The sequence below is a fragment of the Coregonus lavaretus genome, assembly GCF_964263955.1.
Source record: "Coregonus lavaretus genome assembly, chromosome: 2".
NCBI classification, from domain to species: domain Eukaryota; kingdom Metazoa; phylum Chordata; class Actinopteri; order Salmoniformes; family Salmonidae; genus Coregonus; species Coregonus lavaretus.
The window spans coordinates 18,106,774-18,127,534 of NC_139989.1; the positions used below are offsets into that span (position 1 = coordinate 18,106,774).

The 20,761-nt window shown below is 42.3% G+C and overlaps 2 protein-coding genes across 2 annotated transcripts; both read right to left on the reverse strand.

The window, feature by feature from the left end:
• Window positions 1–9,363: 9,363 nt before the first annotated feature.
• Window positions 9,364–10,413, reverse strand: sox32 (SRY-box transcription factor 32; the record flags this gene model as incomplete). The annotated part of the gene is made up of 2 exons (XM_084173283.1): window positions 9,364–10,019; window positions 10,203–10,413. 2 exons carry the CDS (start codon window positions 10,411–10,413, stop codon window positions 9,364–9,366), a joined length of 867 nt encoding a protein of 288 aa, XP_084029409.1.
• A 7,586-nt stretch (window positions 10,414–17,999) lies between these two features.
• On the reverse strand, window positions 18,000–20,724 carry mrpl15 (mitochondrial ribosomal protein L15). The gene is made up of 5 exons (XM_084183235.1): window positions 20,550–20,724; window positions 19,925–20,082; window positions 19,522–19,687; window positions 18,587–18,710; window positions 18,000–18,476 (listed from the first exon to the last, which is right to left on the reverse strand). Exons 1-5 carry the CDS (start codon window positions 20,652–20,654, stop codon window positions 18,139–18,141), a joined length of 891 nt encoding a protein of 296 aa, XP_084039361.1. The 5' UTR covers window positions 20,655–20,724; the 3' UTR covers window positions 18,000–18,138.
• Window positions 20,725–20,761: the final 37 nt, after the last annotated feature.

Below are 20,761 nucleotides of genomic sequence, written 5' to 3' on the forward strand. Positions count from 1 at the left end.
CTGTTTCTCCACAGGAAAAAGGCGGACAGCCAGTGCTGTAGACTCCGAGAATGCCTTCCCTGGAAGAATGAGCTAGGAGGCCTTGAGCTATAGGCAGTGGTGATTTTAGCATGTAAATCTTGGTGGGGCAAAGTCCCCAATGTTTTTTAGATGCATGCCAGCATTGCCACTACACAACACAACACTAAACAATACATTAATTGGAATATAACGATGACAAACGGTGCCCACAAACTGTTAGGGCCTACATAATGCTGTCCCAACAGCAGAGTCCCAACAGCAGTCCCAATACCTTACCACTGTTACAACTGGATATCAGCGGAGCCTTGTCTGGCAGTGAAACAGTTCATTCAGGCTAATTTACTGCCTTTAAATAAAAACATAGCTGATATGGGTGACTTGCTTAAACAAATGTGGTTTCTATTGACAATAGAGATGTACAAACTATGGCATAAGGGGACGACGAGCGGAAAAGAGGCAATCCGTAATTTTGATTAAGACATTCATGAGCGAGCTAGGACAGACGTAGTCAATATAACTACAGTACATGTGTGGTTGAGTTTGGAGGACTATGAGAAAACCTAAAGAATATCTCTCTCCATTTGACACAGCTCATGAGACACTTAAGTGTTTAGTCCTTTGTGAAGTGGCCTAAAAGTATAATACTTCATTTTACAAGGTGGTAAATATGAAATAGGCCTGGGCACTACTTATACATGTACAGTACAAGTCAAAAGTTTGGACACACCTATTCATTCAAGGGTTTTTCTTTATTTTTACTATTTTCTACCTTGTAGAATAATAGTGAAGACATCAAAACTGTGAAATAACACATATGGAATCATGTAGTAACCAAATAAGTGTTAAACAAATTCAAATATATTTTATATTTTTGATTCTTCAAAGTAGCCACCCTTTGCCTTGATGATAGCTTTGCACACTCTTGGCATTCTCTCAACCAGCTTCACCTGGAATTATTTTTCAACAGTCTTGAAGGAGATCCCACAAATAGTGAGCACTTGTTGGCTGCTTTTCCTTCACTCTGAGGTCCAACTCATCCCAAACCATCTCAATTGGTGGAGGCCAGGTCATCTGATGCAGCACTCCATCACTCTCCTTCTTGGTAAAATAGCCCTTACAACGCATGGAGGTGTGTTGGGTCATTGTCCTGTTGAAAAACATATGATAGTCCCACTAAGCCCAAACCAGATGGGATGGCGTATCGCTGCAGAATGCTGTGGTAGCCATGCTGGTTAAGTGTGCCTTGAATTCTAAATAAATCACAGACAGTGTCACCAGCAAAGCACCCCCACACCATCACACCTCCTCCTCCATGCTTCAGGGTGGGAACTACACATGTGGAGATCATCCGTTCACCTACACTGCGTCTCACAAAGACACGCAGTTGGATCCAAGAATCTCCAATTTGGATTCATCAGACCAAAGGACAGATTTCCACATGTCTAATGTCCATTGCTTGTGTTTCTTGGCCCAAGCAAGTCTCTTCTTATTATTGGTTTCCTTTAGTAGTGGTTTCTTTGCAGCAATTCGACCATGAAGGCCTGATTCACACAGTCTCCTCTGAACAGTTGATGTTGAGATGTGTCTGTTACGGTAACTCTGTGAAGCATTTATTTGGGCTGCAATTTCTGAGTCTGGTAACTCTAATGAACTTATCCTCTGCAGCAGAGGTAACTCGGGGTCTTCCTTTCCTGTGGCGATCCTCATGAGAGCCAGTTTCATCATAGCGCTTGATGGTTTTTGCGACTGCACTTGAAGAAACTTTCAAAGTTCTTGAAATTTTCCGGAAATGACTGACCTTCATGTCTTAAAGTAATGATGGACTGTCGTTTCTCTTTGCTTATTTGAGCTGTTTTTTCCATAATATGGACTTATAGGGCTATATTCTGTATACCAACCCTACCTTGTCACAACACAACTGATTGGCTCAAAGCATGAAGAAGGAAAGAAATTCCACAAATTAACTTTGAACAAGGCACACCTGTTAATTGAAATGCATTCCAGGTGACTACCTCATGAAGCTGGTTGAGAGAATGCCAAGAGTGTGCAAAGCTGTCATCAAGGCAAAGGGTGGCTATTTGAAGAATCTCAAATATAAAATATATTTTGATTTGTTTAACACTTTTTTTTTTTTGGTTACTACACGATTCCATATGTGTTATTTCATAGTTTTGATGTCTTCACTACTCTTCTACAATGTAGAAAATAGTCAAGATTAAGAAAACCCCCTTGAATGAGTAGGTGTGTCCAAAGTTATGACTGGTACTGTATATATATTTATTTTTAGCTAAACAGGTGGGGCTCAAAATAGCCCCACCTGCCCTGAATAACGGGTCGCCACTAGCTATACGTACCCAGAACCAGAGAGGCCCCAAAGGGAGGCACATTACTCAGGCCTGTCCCTACCCGAAGCGAGCTCAAGCTGCCCAGGCCTGCCTATGCCCGGCACAGGCGGCGGACACTGCAGCTCCGTTCCGTAATCACCGATGACATACATGGAGTAGTTTTCCAGATTGGTTTTCCTGTCTCTCCAGCTGCGAGTCGGCAAACAGCACAGGAAGAATAACAGAGGTTGCAGCCAGGCTCCCAGAAAGTGTCGTTTATAAACAGAGCACAAATAAAAGTTGAAAGGCTCTCCTCCTGAGAGCCTAAGAGAGAAGGGGAAGTGAGGCCACATCCTCCCTTTTAACACCCCCTGCCTCAAAACAGCAGGTATTCTAGCGGTTAAGCGCATTTGCCCAGTGACCAAAAAGTTGCTGGTCCGAATCCCTGAGCCGACTAGGTGAAATATCTGTCAATGTGCCCTTGAGCAAGGCACTTAACCCTAATTGCTCCTGTAAGTCGGTTCGGATAAGAGCATCTGCTAAATGACTAAAATGTGAAATGTAAAAACCCTGCTCACCTTGCTATACCACCTTCAAATGCTTCCAAACACATCCCAAAAACATTCTGCGACCCCCTCCCCAATTTCCTCCAGGTGACATTTTTATCATTACAGTAAAAGGCCATGTCAATCCACACACCTTGCCATAAGATACCACAAATCAACATATAGGCTATGTGAAATAACAACATCAAGCTCATGGGTGTGTACTCAGGTGCCAGTGAGCTTTATGTGATGGCCCTCTTTGCCCAGTCAGGTCAGGTGGCTATCCTGTAGGTAGAAGATATGGGCCATTGTCATACAGTGGTGCTCCGGTCAGCATTGTGACTGCAGCTGAGAACTAGCTACCCTGCTGAGAGGCTGGGGCTGTATCACTCAAGCTTACCGTGCTAAGCCAATTACTACAGGTGTTAAAGTCCTCATGTCAATACAAGCTAACAGGTGCCCACCATTGAGGGGGAACAGGAGGAGGGAGAGCGTGTGAGGACGATGGTGTGAGGGGATGGCCAGATTGTGCCCCCCATGAGACATGCTGTTGGAATTGCTACTGGAATTGTCATTGTATGGAGATGTTAGGCAGTGACACACACAGACACACACACACACACACACTCAGGTATTGTTCACGTCCCTGACCTTCACACATTGCTAACAGATTCCTTTACCTTTGCGAATAGATCATCCAGAGAGGGCACATTCCGCAGACACATCAAAGACCACTGAAGAAGAACTGTGAATGACACATCTTAAATTGTGTAGGAGCTTGTTATTGGGATTTAGAGTTTAAACTGTAGAGGGAGGTTGTGCTTTGTTTTAGGGTCCACTATTGACCTGATATTTATTTACTAACAACATGATACCAGCTTAATTATTATTACCTAATCAATACCTTTTTATTCCTTTGGGATTAATTAAAATAGGTAGCACTAAGCACCATTTGCTAAGCACATTTCAGTAAATATCAAATCATTACCCATTACCAATTGTTACCATGTAATTGTTAAATACATATGAATAACATTAATTAATCATTATAATGTATTACATTTGTAAAGCACATATAGGTTATTACATATATTACAGTTATATCCTGATAAATTCAAGTGACCTAGAACTATTTTGATAATGAATGGAATAACATTAATTAATCATTATATAATGTATTACATTTGTAAAGCACATATAGGTTATTACATATATTACAGTTATATCCTGATAAAATCAAGTGACCTAGAACTATTTTGCTAATGAAGGGATGTCCCAGGTGCATTGAGGTATGGAGAAAGCACAGGGAATCTTTTCCTGTGACGTGTGGACACGGCAACACGCCATCTGGAAGGCACATTAAATCAGTCTCATCAAATCATCAAAACACAACTGCACAAACAGTCAAACACTCACATACATACTCGTACTCTGAGTCATAGAATACTGTGAGACATTCAGGAAGCGCTCTGACATTATTTCCAGAGGACGTAGTGTAGTAGGGTAGGGTAGTGGGCTTAGTGCTAAATAAACAAACTCCAGATGATCACTGTGAGGGTAGCTCCAGTGAGTTACTCATAGTTAGTTACTCATCGACCTTACACGGATCTAAGTGTCCAGGGCCCAGTTTTTCAAAAGTTATCTATCCGGATTCTTAAGCTGTCAGATAGGATTAAACAGAATGAATAGAACAGGAGTCCCAATTCAAGTCAATTATTTGACAGTTATATTCATTCTATTGCTATGCATTTAATTATTGGGCAAAATCCAAACCGATAACTTTTGAAAAACTGGGCCCAGGTGATCATTTACAAAAGTATAACTCAACAGATTATTTATTTTCAAACATACACAAATGCAAACAGCATGCACGCATGCGCTAACAAACACACACGTATGTATGCACACACAGTACACACGACTACACATAGATTGAGGGTTGTGTGTGTAATCAGTTCCTATGTGTGTTTGTTGACAGTCTCTGGGCTCAGGGGCCTCTAATAGAGTATTATATCTTCCCAGCAGGTCACAGGGGCCACACCCAGATGCCACATTCTATTCAGTCTATCTGTCAGACTAAAACCCCAAAACAGCAATCAGCTGTCTGGTTCTCTGGTGGTGTCTCCCAGCTCCCAGGTCTCTGTCTGGGTCCCTGTCCAGAGGCACTTACTCTACTCCACAGAAGGATCCCCACTGTGTTCCCCCCTGGAGACCAAAGGTCCCATCTCCCCATCTCCTCTCCTATTTACTCTCCCTCTTCTCCCACCTCCCTTCTCCTCTCTCCCTTCTCTTCTCCCCTCTCCCCTCTACTCTCCATTCTTCCCCTCTCATCACTAGCTTCTCCTCATCCCTCTTCATTGTCCCTGGAGACAATGTCCCTACCCAAGACAGTCAATGATGGCCTGTGTCTGTGTATAGACCTGTGAGATTAACAGGTGAAAGCCCTTTGAAACTCTGGGACTGAGACTGCCCTGATGAGGTTATTGTAATCTGATTGGCCCAATTAGCTTGATTGGAGTCGACCCAGATAGACTCATAATTACCTGTTCTGCCATCAGATTTTTATCAGAGACAGATATTTCATTAATGAATGGGTTTTAAAAGGTGGTAGTTTTACAGCTTTTCATCTCAAGCACACTGTACACCTACAGTGAATGGTGGTCATTTTAAGCTGGAGTCAGACACACGTCTTGACATGTCTCGTTAGTGACAAAAAAATGTCCCTGCCTATTTTGATTCATTAATTCATGCATTTAATAATTTTCCAGGCTCTTTATGTTGTCCATTCCAGTGGCACGTCTATAATACAGTCTTTCTATGACATTACATACAGAAACCCATTCGGTTTCTATTTAAGAAGCTGTTGAGTGTCTTACTTCAGACTGTTTCCCGTTTGAGTTTCCTTCTCGTCCACAGACAGAGGAGACATTCCTGAAGGAGAATTCACGGATGAGCACTATCAGTAGAGAGCAGCGCTGGATTTACCCCAAATGCACCCTGTGCCTAGAACAGGAAATCATTGATGACCTTCATGTTTGAGTTGAAAGAAGAAAATCTCTAATTATAGCGCTTAAAATCTGGAGAATGCCCTCTGTAAGCAAATACCGATCTATTTTTAGGTTGAATGTAAACCCAAGCTATTTATAAGATCAATATTCTACATACCAAATTCTAATATTTATAGATGTAATCTCTAACTACGAAACTGTTTTAGTCCTAAGAATGTCTCCTTAGGACCTATAACATGGTTGACATATCACTCTCCAGATTCCAGAAATTCTTATTTTTTTTTATTTTTTTGTCATTTAGCAGACACTCTAATCATAGCAATTAGGGTTAAGTGCCTTGCTCATGGGCACATCGACAGAATTTTGACCTAGTCGGCTTGGGGATTAGAACCAGCAACCTTTCGGTTTCTGGCACAACGCTCTTAACCACTAAGCTAACTGCATTCTTCCCAACTGATAACATGCTCATCCATTTCTAAGTGAGAACTGAATGGATTTCAAAGACATTCCACCTTGAAAGAATACACATTTCCTGAGTATAATGCAAATATGCAATATTATGCTAAACTAAATGTAGATCACCTCTATTTATATTTATGCCCAGTATCGGCACAATCGTGCACGAAGGTGGATAATTCACATACAATTTCTAATCACAAGTAGATTCACTCATTATAAATCTAAGAAATTAAATGAATTGTTTCCACTTGTCCTACTGGTGTCCTCTGCTGTTTACTGTTGATCATAGGAATCCTTTCATTGCTATTGTTGTCACTGTCTCTGTTTGTCCTTCAGGAAATCCCTGAAACTGAATGTTAATTGTTGCTAAGAGACCAAATTACAACAGAAAAATATACTTGAGGAAATTATTATGAGTTTAGAGAAGGGAGCAAGAATGTGTGCACGAGAGAGAGAGAGAGAGAGAGAGAGAGAGAGAGAGAGAGAGCGCGAGAGAGAGAGAGAGAGAGAGAGAGAGAGAGAGAGAGAGAGAGAGAGAGAAATATAGGAAAGTATAGATATCAAGCCTTCAAAATATCTTGTTTATGGAGTAGTTGTTGTACACTACATGACCATAAGTATGTGGACACCTGCTCATGGAACATCTCATTCCAAAATCATGGGCATTAATATGGAGTTGGTCCCCACTTTGCTGCTATAATAGCCTCCACTCTTCTGGGAAGGCTTTCCATTAGATGTTGGAACATTGCTGCAGGGACTTGCTGCCATTCAGCCACATAAGCATTAGTGAGGTCGGGCACTGATGTTGGCCTGGCTCGCAGTCGGCGCTCCAATTCATCCCAAAGGTGTTCGATGGGTTTGAGGTCAGGGCACTGTGCAGGCCAGTCAAGTTCTTCCACGCCGATCTCAACAATCCTTTTCTGTATGGACCTCGCTTTGTGCACAGGGGGATTGTCATGCTGAAACAGGAAAGGGCCTTCCCCAAACCATTGCCACAAAGTTGGAAGCACAGAATAATCTAGAATGTCATTGTATGCTGTAGTGTTAAGATTTCCCTTCACTGGAACTAAGGGCCCTAGCCCGAACCATGAAAAACAGCCCCAGACCATTATTCCTCCTCCACCAAACTTTACAGTTGAACTATGCATTCGGGCAGGTAGCATTCTCCTGGCATCCGCCAAACCCAGATTCGTCCATCGGACTGCCAGATGGTGAAGCATGATTCATCACTCCAGAGAACACGTTTCCACTGCTCCAGAGTCCAATGGTAGCGAGCTTTACACCACTCCAGCCGACACTTGGCATTGCCCATGGTGATCTTAGGCTTGTGTGCGGCTGCTCAGCCATGGAAACCCATTTCATGACGAACAGTTCTTGAGCTGACGTTGCCTCCAGAGGCAGTTTGGAACTCGGTAGCGAGTGTTGAAACTGAGGACAGATTATTTTTACTCGCTACGCATTTCAGCATTCGGCGGTCCATGTGAGCATGTGTAGCATACAACTTTGCGGTTGAGCCGTTGTAGGCTACAGCACTTACAGTTGACCGGGGCAGCTCTAGCAGGACAGAAATGTGACGAACTGACGTGTTGGAAAGGTGGCATCCTACAGTATGACGGTGACACATTGAAAGTCACTGAGCTCTTCAGTAAGTTGTCTATGGAGATTGCATGGCTGTGTGCTAGATTTGATAAACCTGTCAGCAACGGGTGTGGCTGAACTAGCCGAATCCACTAATTTGAAGGGGTGTCCACATACTTTTGTATATATAGTGTATTTATGTGTGAGAGAGAGTCTCTCAGTCACACATAAACACAGTGTCTGAGCGGTTTTACATGAGTATCATGGGAATGGACCTGACGTCAGATTTCTTCCGTTCATTCAGGTGGCTGTCGGTTGGCGCCTGGAAGTGCTGAGCAGAGCAGCTCTTCAGGCCCCTAATCAGCCCTCTCTCCCTGGTCAGGTCTCTCCCCCTGGCCTTCATCCTGCACTTCCCCCTTCCCTACAATAATAACCGTCCCTGTCATTATTCAATGTTTCCTCATGTGAACCTTTCATAAAGGATGCTTTTGAAAATATGTGTTGGTGAATCTGAGTGGGATTGGTGGGGAGTGGGGACTTGTGATGTGTTTTATTTTAGCACTAGTAGCATGGCTGATGGAGCTCTGCCTGTCTGGCCCTATGCCCTGCCACAATGCTTGACAGAGCTCAGACTTGAGTCCATAGTTTACACTGGGTTAGCCCAGTCAGGTTGGGGCAGAGTGGGATAAACATTTTCATAAATGGATAAACATTTGGCAGCCAGAGGCATACGAGTCGGGAGATGTGTAATATTTTTGGCATATTTTTAGAGCCTTTGTGAGATGTTTTAAAATGAAACAGGAAGTGTGGAAGTTTATGCCCATGGCGCCATTTCCCTCCCACCGCCCAGGGACAAGAAAGACACAGGGCTAGAGATAAAACAGTATGTCAACAGCCTGGCTTCTGCCAACGGCTGGACAAGCAATAACCCTGACAGCCTCTCAGTCCACTCCAGTTTCTTGACATAACTAATAAATATTCCAGATCATTTGTAGCCAATCATCCATCATAATAGAAATTCAGAAGAAACTCATTCTTTATAAATTAATCTGTTGAAATGTTGTATAATTTGGTGCGCCACACATTTGAATCTGTTAAATGTAGCATTCACATTAGCGTATTTGCTGTTAATAAGTACATAAAAACGTAAAGGTTCTTTTAGATTTATTTATAAGAAATATTTGGTTGGAAAACACTATTTTATCAATAAGAGTACATTTGGACAAAAACAAAACAAACAATATAAATAATTACGCTAAACATGTAATGTTTAAAACATGTAACGTAATTTCCATACATCTAAATAGTATCAATAGGTTGAGGAAAAAACAATAATTTAAATAAATACATTTGGGAGTTGACATACTGTACACACTAAAGCCTCTCAAATGTTCAGGCCTCCCATAGGCTACCCTACTGGTGATAATGTTACTCCAGTGGCTCAGGCCGGCGTGGGGGCGGGCCCAGATACTGTTCAAACTCACTGCGGTCCAGATCATACAGCATGTCCAGCTGAACCTGCTCCAGATAGAACTCCAGAGAGGGGCCAGTGGGGGGGCACAGCTTGGGGCCCAAGGCCCTGAAGTCCCCCTGCTCCCCATGAGACATAGCACAGGCTGGGTTGGGGGGCCCAAACTGCTGCAGCCCATGCTGGGTAGAGTAGTACGGATGAGGCTCTGCTGGGTATGCCGCAGTGTTGGAGTACATTAGAGGCTTGTTAGAGAATGTGGCTGCTGGATTTGGGTAAATTAACCTGTTTGGGAAGGTCTGTCTGGGAAGATGGGAGAAGTATGCCTGGGAGGATGGGTAGGTGGCTGGATTTGGGTAGGCTTGCTGCTGATGGCACTGGTTCTGGATGAAGTAGTTGAGGTCATAAGGCATGGTAAAGCCTTTACTGCAGAGGGTGGAGAGAGGGACAGGCGCCTCCACAGGCAGGGGCCCTTTGGGGCCTTTCTTCAGCTGCTTCTTCCTGCGGGGCCGGTACTTGTAGTTGGGATGGTCAATGGTGTGCTGTACTCTCAGGCGCTCTGCCTCCTGCATGTAAGGCCGCTTCTCTGCCAGAGACATGGCCTTCCAGGTCTTACCTACGGCAACACAATCATGTTAGTTATCATTATAGAAACACCACAAAACATAATATGCATGCCATGTCTGGCTTCATAGAATGGCTGCACAATTAGGCTAATAATGAATTTAGGTAATTGTTGAAATATGAATAGTCTCATCATAGTTTTAATTTTAATGGGAATTATTTGAATGAAACTTACCGAGAATTTTGCTGAGGTCAGTGTTCTCTAGGTCAGGGTTGAGTTGGGCCAAGCGTCTGCGTTCCTCCTTGGTCCAGATAATAAATGCGTTCAGCGGCCTTCTGACCCGCGGTTCTGCGGATGGTTTCGGCTCAGGACTGGCGCAGCTGGAGTCGGAGTTGACCGAGAGAGGACTGGATGGGCCAGAGCCGGGGGACTGCGCCTCGGACATCTGCTCACTCTGGGAAGACGCACCACAGAACTTGTCGCTTTCATACATGGCTTTCGTTGCGCACAGTTCGAAATGTGTGGAGATCCGATCAAAGTACATGGTTACTATGTTTTTAACCTTTGAGGTTGCTCTCCTACTCCAGTAGTGATGGAGACGGGCTATATGCGCTCCTTCCACCAATGGGAGCCCAGGAGGAGTGGATTTAAGGTGTGAAATCCAGGTGTTTTCTCAAGTCATTGATAGTCCTTGATGCCTCAATCTATCATCAGTCATGAAACCCAAATTGACATTTAATGTTAAATCAAAAGAATACACGTAAGCCTATTATTTCCCTATCGGAAAAAAATGAATGCATAATTTCCCATTTAAAATGTTTCGTGATAAATGCTCTCATGATTCGCTGAAATGGCTGCTCGATTGCATCACGACAATCTTGGCAAATTTGACATAGGCCTAGATGTCTTCCCAGGCTAATAATAAGGCACTCATTACGGATTTACCTTTTTTTGAAGCTGGCAAATTCCTATGCCTATAGCCTTCTTTATTCCCCCTTTGAAATATCTTTCCGTTTTTTTTTTATTGAGGCATTACTTAATTTTCCTGTGTGTGATAAATAAAATTAGATCAATTGGGCATCCTCTAACATCAAAGTTATCTGGCAGAACTTTAGTTATTCATTAAAAGACCACGAGTCACGTGCAAATTGCCCTCTCCTGTTATCAGGCCCACTGTCTCTATCAAAGCACATTTTACAGGACGGAAACAAACATGATCAAGGCAGGTTTATTATAAGATTACGGCGCACAAATATTTACCACCAACAAAAGAGATATATAAACTTTTGATTAGGACGCATTACAAGCTCACCTTTGTGTGTGACAGTGGTCTATTTCAAGTCGATTCAACAGTAGGCCTATAATAAAATAAATAAGCTATTGAGCTAAAGCCATGTTGGACATGCTGTGGGGGTTCATGGGTTAACACAAAGACATATCCAGTATGTAAAAATACATCTGTAAGAAAAATATGTAGCCAATTTTAAACAGGCCTTTTTGACGGCTTGGCGTGCATGGTCGTGTTGTATTTGCCCTGTCAGGTTTTTCGGAGTGATAAGATTTGCACAGGAAGTCCTAAAAGGTCAGGAAGGAAAATATATTGGAGTTGTGTGGTACAAGGCACAGTGTAACCCCCCAGAGAGCTAGGGCGAGCTTGTTTTCATATAAACATGTTTCATTTTCACAACTCCTGATATTGTTCATGAACTCACAAACTTAGACGTCAAAATAACCTCAGTGAGTCAACAAACCCTGGCTGTGAAGCGCAGCCTTTGAGTTCAGTCAGTGTATTCCTGTTGATTTTCAATTTGCATGACTAGTCTAAAAACGTCTTAACATTATATAATTCCTCTCGGTTTCATCTGATAATCCCACTCTATTTTCTTTGATTACACATCTGATTATACATCCCATCAACATCAACAATAGATACTAGTGTCATTACAGCAGTTTATGTCGATGTGGAATCAAGAATACATAGGGGAACGCCTGTCATCCGTTCTGCAATGTTTTCTTGCGGCTAGACGACTTGCTGTCATGTCTTCAGGGTCTGCTGTTAAGATGTCAAAAAGGCATATAATGGGTCTCATTGTGAGAATACACATGGCAGTGTGCTTCATTAATTTCGGCCTCCACCTGCACTGTTTTGTAGCGACAGACGAATTGCTGTCATGTAGTCTATGTCTTTAGGCTACGTAAAAAAAGGTAACGGATGTTGACACCTTGATCAAACAGAAGAGTCAGTTCTGATGTTGTTGCCTCGGTTAATTCAATAACAGGGTGATCAATGTTTCTTTTTATTTTAGATACTCCTCTTTTAGACCGTTTAAAGTAGACTCTTCAAAGTAGAGAGATCAGTCTGAGAGTCGGCACAACGAAACTTTGGGCCCTGGGGTGTATGTTTGTGAATCGATACAATCTATGCTTGCTTATTAGACAGTCTAATGATAACAGAACGAAGTAATCGAATTTAAGTGAAGTGCTCCAATTTAAGCATAGGCTAGCCACACTAAATGTGGCTGAGTAGGCTATAGCCCTATTTGTTAAAATTGCTCTAGGCCTTGTAAAATATGTTAATGATATTTATATTTTGTTTAATTGCATTCATGATCTCGCACATGATCCGTTTACAATGATTGCGCGCTTGACCTTGCATACGAAACTAATCAAATTAAGTTATTTAGCCCAATAGAAATGTCAAATGATTTGTTTCAAATTAATTTTCGTTAGTATTTATTAGTTTACAAACGAATGAGTTAAAGACAAACATTTTGTAGGAATATAGTCCATGTACCATACTTTATTAGAAGTTCCCTTTGGGGTAACACATGATCGGGTTACACAAGACAAGGAGTACTTATGTTATAGAAAGTATTATTAGCCTAATAAAACCAATAAAAACATGTTATTTTATACCCACAAAATGTATTTCAATGTACTTCAGGGACTGTAAGAATTAGGGTTAGAATCCACATCCGAGTGTTAGAAAGCACACACAGGCAGATGCCGTGTGAAAAGCGCTAATGATTTTAATTAATTCGCTTGAACGACTCAGCATGAATACAATAATGTTAGTTTCGGTTGACGTTTCTGTAAATTGGGCAAATATTGGAGAATTTAGTAATGTTTGACATTGAAAGTAGCTTATCTTATTTCCCCCCTTAATTCTGTTATCTATTTACCTTTGGCATTTACTGGTCATAAAATAAGACATTTTGATTTATTTTTAGAGTTGTCCTAGATTGTCATTATTTTCTTAACCATTTTTTTTTTTCATGAACTGCAGGTAGGTGTGTAATGATTAATTTAACTGGTTTCTTAATCTCTGAATGGATGTCAGTAGGCCCAGAGTAGGCATATCATTGCATTGTTTCATACATGCCATTGTGACCGTTGAAATCTAAGCAACTAGGGACAGTGCTGTTGCTGAATGGTCACTATAATGTTTGTATAGGGATTGTCCTCTGAGGATTCCCCATCACAATGTTCCATTGTATTGGACAGAAGTCATACATGAGACACTCCTCTCTGTCTTCAGTCTGATTTGGAGTGAGCCAGGATGGCACAAGTGGAGAGATCAGCACTGGAGGTCTCCAGGGGTCTCCACTCCAGTCTCCCTGCCAGAGGAGCACCTTCTCTGCTACACACTCACTGGATTACTGGGGCTGTGGGAAGATGCAGCCATAGATAGGTCAGAACAAAGATCCCTCCTCGGACAGTGTCTTGGATGTGGATCATGTATGTACCTGCCTAGGACATGCTGGAGCAAATTCTGTCCCTCGATGGACCAAGGATATGCAGTAGAAAGAGGAAGCTCAATGGATGGAGTGACATGAGGCTGATTAGCTGGATATAATAATCTTAATCACCAGTGGAACCATATTGTGGTGTGCGTGCAGGGGTTACATTTGTAGGCGGTGTACCTGAAGTTAAAATGTGCAGATCCTACTGTTCACCATCTCCCATCCTAGGATGATCTTCACCAACCATACTTTGAAACTCTGTGTATTTGAAAAACTCCAAGGACAAATGTGCCACAACAAAATGGAGACCGAAAAAAAAGTGTATTTCTAACAAGAGGATGTAAAGCAAGGTCATGTGTCTTGGGGCTTTGTTAACGAACCTCTGTATTCAAGTAGACTCGTATAAAACAGGCCCATATGGAGATACAGGTGAGTTTCTATACAGTGGCTGGTCATAGCAACCTGTGATCTGAGGTTTGAGCTGTGAACTGTATTGTTTCACAAAACCGTGTGAGAGGGCATTATGTGGAGTGGGACTCTGTCTCTGCATGGTGACTGTGTGTTCAGACTCCTACTGTATTGTATGGACCCAGCAGGCTGGCATCAGTTACACTGTCATGCTCAGACACCATTCTATGCAGCAGCCCCCCCCCCCCCCCCCCCCGCCCCCCCCCCTCCTCTCCTCCTGCCTGCATCCAGCCAGTGCTAATCAGGTTTTTGAGCACACACCATAGACCCAGGCCTCAGCCCTGGGTGCCAGCCCCAGCACTTGTAAACAGTGCCCTGCCCTGTCCTACGTGGGGATAGCTGAGAGGATTACATGCCCCCCCTGGGGTGGCTGGGCTTAATGTGGTCTCATTAGTTGAACACAATGATGTCCCCACCTCTCAGAGCAGATAACACACCATGCGTTTAGCCAGTCCCCAAACAGAGCTTAAAACCCCATCCTCAGACCATCAAACCCAGGCTGCAGACAGTGCTGCAGTAGCAGGGGCCAGACACACAATGGGTGTATTAGGCTACATCATTTTTTGGGTAATTTCATCATGATTATTTCTTTATTTAAGGTTGATTTGCGTTTAAAAAATGTATACACTTGAAAATATATTTTAATATTTTCTTCTGTTTTCCTTTCATTGGTTTAAGTCCAATGCTTGGAATATTAAATACAGTAAGACGAACATTATCTAAGTACTGATATTACAATGTTGTAATACATTCAGTTGATATGAAGAAGTCAAATATACACCCAATAAACAGCATGTTAGCAATAACAGAACACTGTTGGTTTAAAAAATACAAATATAAACGAGACATCTAGAGATCCAACAGGAACCAATGATGACTGTCTATTGTGTCAGGCATCTGTGACATGATGAGGAAAAAGCACTTCAATGTTCTTATCCTTTCATCGGATTAAAACTTTGTTCCTGCCTATGATGATTTATTGGTGTAAATCCCTTGTGGGTTATACATAAATGTCTTTCATTGCAAAATGCATTGCTCAGTAGCTCTGAAATATGCTATTGAAGGGAAGAACATTTACAGTCATGCCTAAAAACAATTATATTCTTTGCAAATGAGCAATTGTATTCTGGATCTGGCCCTCTGATAAGACCCTTATCTGTTGAATTGAGTGGTTCTTTTATTATCCGGGCTGTTGAGCTTGGGCATTTGATGAAGTAGTATTGTATTGCCACAGCAGGCTATTGCACTATACATCCAATGCAGACAGTCACTGAGCCTTTCTGCCATTCTACAGCGCTGTCATGGACACTGCATCCCATCATGGTGCTGTGCACTATACCAGATTCTCATATTTTAACCAATGGTAAAGGCTTGTCCCCTAGTGATATACAGTATAGCCCACTGTACTGTCCCACTGCTCCTCCCTGTCCTGTCCCTGGTATTGTCTGTGTGTCTGTCTTCTCTGTGTGATCCCCCTGGCAGACAGACAGAGCTCCATCTGATTGTAATTGCCTCTAATTTTTAACTGGTCTGGAATCAGTATCAGTGTATAGTCCTCACTAGACCTGTGAGACACCATGATATCTGCGTCTGTCCTAAACGACCTACTCAGAGATAGCCGATAGGTAATCACAATGATCTGATCTGTTCTACTTGGACAACAACAATGTTTGAATGTTTAATTAGATAGTGTGAACTGGGCAGACTATCACACTCAGACATTAGATTATTTGGGCACAAGCCATGGTAAATGCTTTGTAAACTCCCAGCAAATATTTTAAATCTTAAATGTTGGAGAATTGCTTAGGGAACTCGATTGGTAGGCCATTCAATTGACGTTTCTATAAAATGTTGTTTAGTCTGTCTAATGTCTAATTTAGTTCAGTCTAATAACACGTTAGTCTACTATTATACAAATGTGATGCTTTCTGTGTAGATACTTAAAATTCTACATTTACTCCAGCCTAGGGAATTCAGAGAACCCTCCCGAAGGTTTAAACCAGATCCAGATTCAAAAGGATTTCTGTTGCTTTGAAGATAAGGAGTGTAGCTCTGCAATAAACAGTAATTGTTTAGTTGCTTTCCTGTGGTGTGATTTATTTAAAGTACTATGCTGTAAGGTTTCAGGCTTGTTTCTACTAGGTGTATATGGAGGTTTATTATTGCCAACAAGATGCCAATCCTGAGACTCCCACCTCCACCACCCGCACCCCGTCCCCCCCATTCACACATGACCCCACCTAGAAAAACACTCATGATGGCCTTCGAATGTGACCTTTGCACAGTATACAGAAATATCATAATAATACATTTAACTACATAAGTAGTAACCATGGGATTAGGACATTTTTCATTTAACAAATGAACATTTATGCACTGTAGAATTCCCCTAACATTGCAATTGTGAAAGTCTAAACCAAACATGTTCACATCTATGCCACCTTTGGCAATTCCTATTACAATACACCCAAGCTATTTACAGTACACACCCTAGATAATACAGATAAAATAATACAAATAAATTCAAACCAACATTGTTTAGTTCATATGAACCCAAGCAAAGTTGATTTCTATTGAAAATCACTGCATCATCAGTATGAGTATAGAAAGAGCATGGCAGTGGGAACTACTGAGCTGCTGGTCTCCTGCACGCATGTGCACACAAACATATGCTTCCCTAGATAAAGACTTTCATGTACCAGAAATACAATGTCAGCGTAGAATACCAAGTTATTTATGGAGAGCACACGTTTAAAAAAAAAAAATAGGAGCGGGATTGTATATACAGTATGAATATAAGGGACTTTTCTGATTTGATTTCTCCGGGACGCCGAAGGGGCAGTAGTGTCCATTTTTTATTCAATAGCTTACATCTGCTGGAAAGAATAATTATAGATTATAAATAAATATGCTTTGTTTAACTAAATGTATCTGCTAAAAATAAATTCATTTGGAATGATTAAGAAATTGATGATGATTAACTATTTGGATGTTGTTTTGCATGTGCACATACTACCAATTGCATCAAATAATCCCTTTTGTCAGATGCATGTTTTATGAACTGGTGGTGCACTCTTATAGTGGAATTCCAGGAATGTGATGTGGAATACCTCATCCTAGTATTGTCGGAAAGGGTAATCATTTAGATAACAATCAGGAAGTGTTTTTGGAGCATTACATCAATACATTATCATCATGGCATTTTCTAAATACCCTTTACATTTCAGTCAGCTTTAGATCATAACAGCAGTAGAACTACAAGTGTGTGTGCCTCAGATTGTGTTCCAAACAGGGGAGGGGAGGGGGGGGGGGGGGGGGGTTAAAATCGTTTGAATGTCCAGACCAGGATACAGCTGCCTATGACTAATTTCAAACTCCCCCTTCTCCAGCCAAGGCAGCCCATTTTACATTTAACACAGGCATCTGTTTCCTGTTTTCATTCTTTGAGTGATCTTATTTTTCTTATTTCCCCCTCACCTGTTGGGGTCTATGTCCCTTCCATCATGTTGGACATTGGTGTTTCTCAGCTAGGGGACCTAAAGCACCGCCAGCGGACGTGATCATTACAGCACTTTCATCGGAGTCTGCCGTGGCGTCACTAATCAAAGTCAATATATTAGTCAAAAGTGTCCGCTATCCCAAGGCTATCCCTGATCAGTGCACGACCATACCATGTATGCAACCTAATCAAAATGAACTCCTCCATCCACTATAAGAATTGATCATAAAGCATGGTGCATTACTTACAGACCTGCACCATAGAAATACATTGTAGGATTTGGGGTGAAACACCCCTAAGATCAATGACAGAACAATGACATTAATTGATGAACATTTAATACAGCATACACAGTAGATCAGTTGTGTTGAAAAAGCTGAATCTATTGTCAAGTTGTGCTTAGAGACATTTCTTTTAAATCACCCATCATTTATGTACATAAACAGAGCATTTTAATCATTTATGAATTGTAATATTGGAGCAGTTTATCATCAGTCGGTTTCAGTATCTTCTTCTCGGCCATGTTGACTACCCAGCCTGGCGAGAGGCCAAAGAAGATCTGTCTGGGGTCTTTTATCATAGAGAGCATGTGGAACAATTCGTCTTTGGAAATGTCGGGTAAAACATAGCCATACTTCTTGGCCAAGGCTATCCGTGCTTTTTGAATCTTCTCTGGGTCTGCCAGGTAACCCCGGTTGGCAGCATCTGTGTAATACGGGACCATGTCCTCCCCAGGCAACATTCTCTTTGGAATGGGCTGTCCACTTATGAAGAATGGGACAGGCTTACAGAGGACCGCTAACAGACAGAGTGAAGCACAGGGTTACAAACACTCCAAAATGTATACAATTTAAGAGGTGTCATAGCAAGATCATTAAGTTTTGGCCTAATGTGTCACTACTACTCACCAAGACTTCTGGGGTCATAGAAACCTGTAGTGACCATCCCTCCGTTTCTCTCAACGGCAGCAATGGCCTCCTCAGATGCCATCTGAACTTCAATGTTGACTTTCGCTGCGAAGATACCAGCACCCTGATAACACACACAATTGGATGCAACATTAGAGAAAATAGACTTTCAATACAGAACAAACCAGCAGGATGAGGAAAACAGTCCTTGGGTATCCCGAGTGGCGCAGTGGTCTAAGGCACTGCAGATGCAGTGCTAGCTGTGCCACTAGAGATCCTGGTTCGAATCTAGGCTCTGTCGTAGCCGGCTGCGACCGGGAGACCCATGGGGCGGCGCACAATTGGTCCAGGGTAGGGGAGGGAATGGCTGGCAGGGATGTGGTCCTCTGTAGCTCAGCTGGTAGAGCACGGCGCTTGTAACGCCAAGGTAGTGGGTTCGATCCCCGGGACCACCCATACACAAAAATGTATGCACGCATGACTGTAAGTCGCTTTGGATAAAAGCGTCTGCTAAATGGCATATTATTATATTATTATTATTATGTAGCTCAGTTGGTAGAACATGGAGTTTGCAACGCCAGGGTTGTGGGTTCGATTCCCATGGGGGGCCAGTATGAAAAATATAAAAATAATGTATGCACTCACTAACTGTAAGTCGCTCTGGATAAGAGCGTCTGCTAAATGACTTAAATGTATAATGATCGCTACAATCTTAATTAGCTAAATACTGCCACCTATTGGCAAGATATAGGTGCACTAAATAACTACAAATTCTCCTTGCTTTACATACACATAAGCACTCAACTGCCTTTGTGGGATCGTGCTTCATCCCCAATGTTAAAGCTTCTGTAACAATGAATTTCCCCCAAATCAAGCGGAGACATCGGCTTGCTATGACAGCTTATGCGTGAACATAGCCAAGAAAACCATCTTACCTCGCCAACAAGCTGAACACCATAGTCCCGCTTCTGGGGCTGGATGGTCACTCCCCTGCCGTTGACCAGCTGCGTCAGGTCAATGGGCTGAGTGGGGTCGACCCGGCCCAGGTCAATCAGATACTGCAGCCTGTTCAGGGTCAGGGGCTGGTACTGAGCCCGCCGACTGGGAAGATGAGCACAAATTCGTGAGCATAATCTCCTGTCTCTAAACAAACGGTTATGAGTAATTTATAGAACATGTGTTTTAGCAGGAATGCAATAACAGGTCCAGTATGATCAAATTATTATACTAGCTATGTATGTACAGAGATGCAGTATGAAAAGTTACAAGGCCTTTTTTGCTTCTTGATGATAGAACATGGCGTGTTCAACTATGGACTTGGGGCAACAATGTACTTACCTGTGTCCCTCATTATAGCCGTATTTGGGGATGGCTAGATAGAAGGGAGTCTGACCCCCCTCGAACCCCAGGCGAGGTCGGTTGCCTCGCTGCCTCTCCCCTTTGTGACCCCGGCCACTTCTGTTTCCTCCATGTTGGCCCCTGCCTCGCTTCTTCTCCTGCAAAATATAGAAGAGAGAAAAAACAGCAGCGTTAGAATAGCAGTACATAATCTTCACAATTAACGTTTAATAATATATTCAATATGCAACACTTTACATAGTAATCAATAGCTAATTGTTTGTCATTGACACAATGAATTCATGCATTGAATGTATGTTTGAGACGGCTAGACGAGACAAAAACTGTGACTAGAAATTATAACGTTAGCTAGCTATGCCATTTTTAGAGTGTTCGACATAGCAGACATTGATGATCACTTACCAATTGTGGTAAAATTAGATGTTGTGCTTACATTCTAGGAGTAAACAAGACATTTAGCTATAACTAGCTACTATCTGTACAAGCAAGCCATCTTTGGCTGGCTAAATTACAGTAGCTAGCTAGCTGGTGGCTATTACTACTAGCCATTCTAGTTAGCTTGCTAGCTATTCAGCAACTGATGGGCTGCTAAACGCATACTTACAGCCTTCTTGGTCCCCGGTTCAGGTCGCAAGTTTGCTAATGAAATACGAGGCAAATTCTGCAAAATATCTAATGCCTTCCCACCAGGTTTTCTCGTAAAAGACATCGTCCTCACCACATGCCAGCGTTACCCAAGGACAAAATCGGCTACCATGGATATGGCTCACGTGACACACCATCTGGCATTTGCCGGAAGCGGAAGTGCCATAGTTT

What these genes read in the sequence shown, in the direction of transcription:
- mrpl15 (XM_084183235.1), bottom strand. Translation starts at nt 20,654, where the DNA reads ATGTCTTTTACGAGAAAACCTGGTGGGAAGGCATTAGATATTTTGCAG. An exon ending in AACCGGGGACCAAGAAGGCT is followed by an intron (nt 20,083 to 20,549) that starts GTAAGTATGCGT and finishes TATATTTTGCAG; the next exon opens with GAGAAGAAGCGAGGCAGGGG. An exon ending in CTATGACCCCAGAAGTCTTG is followed by an intron (nt 18,477 to 18,586) that starts GTGAGTAGTAGT and finishes TCTGTCTGTTAG; the next exon opens with CGGTCCTCTGTAAGCCTGTC.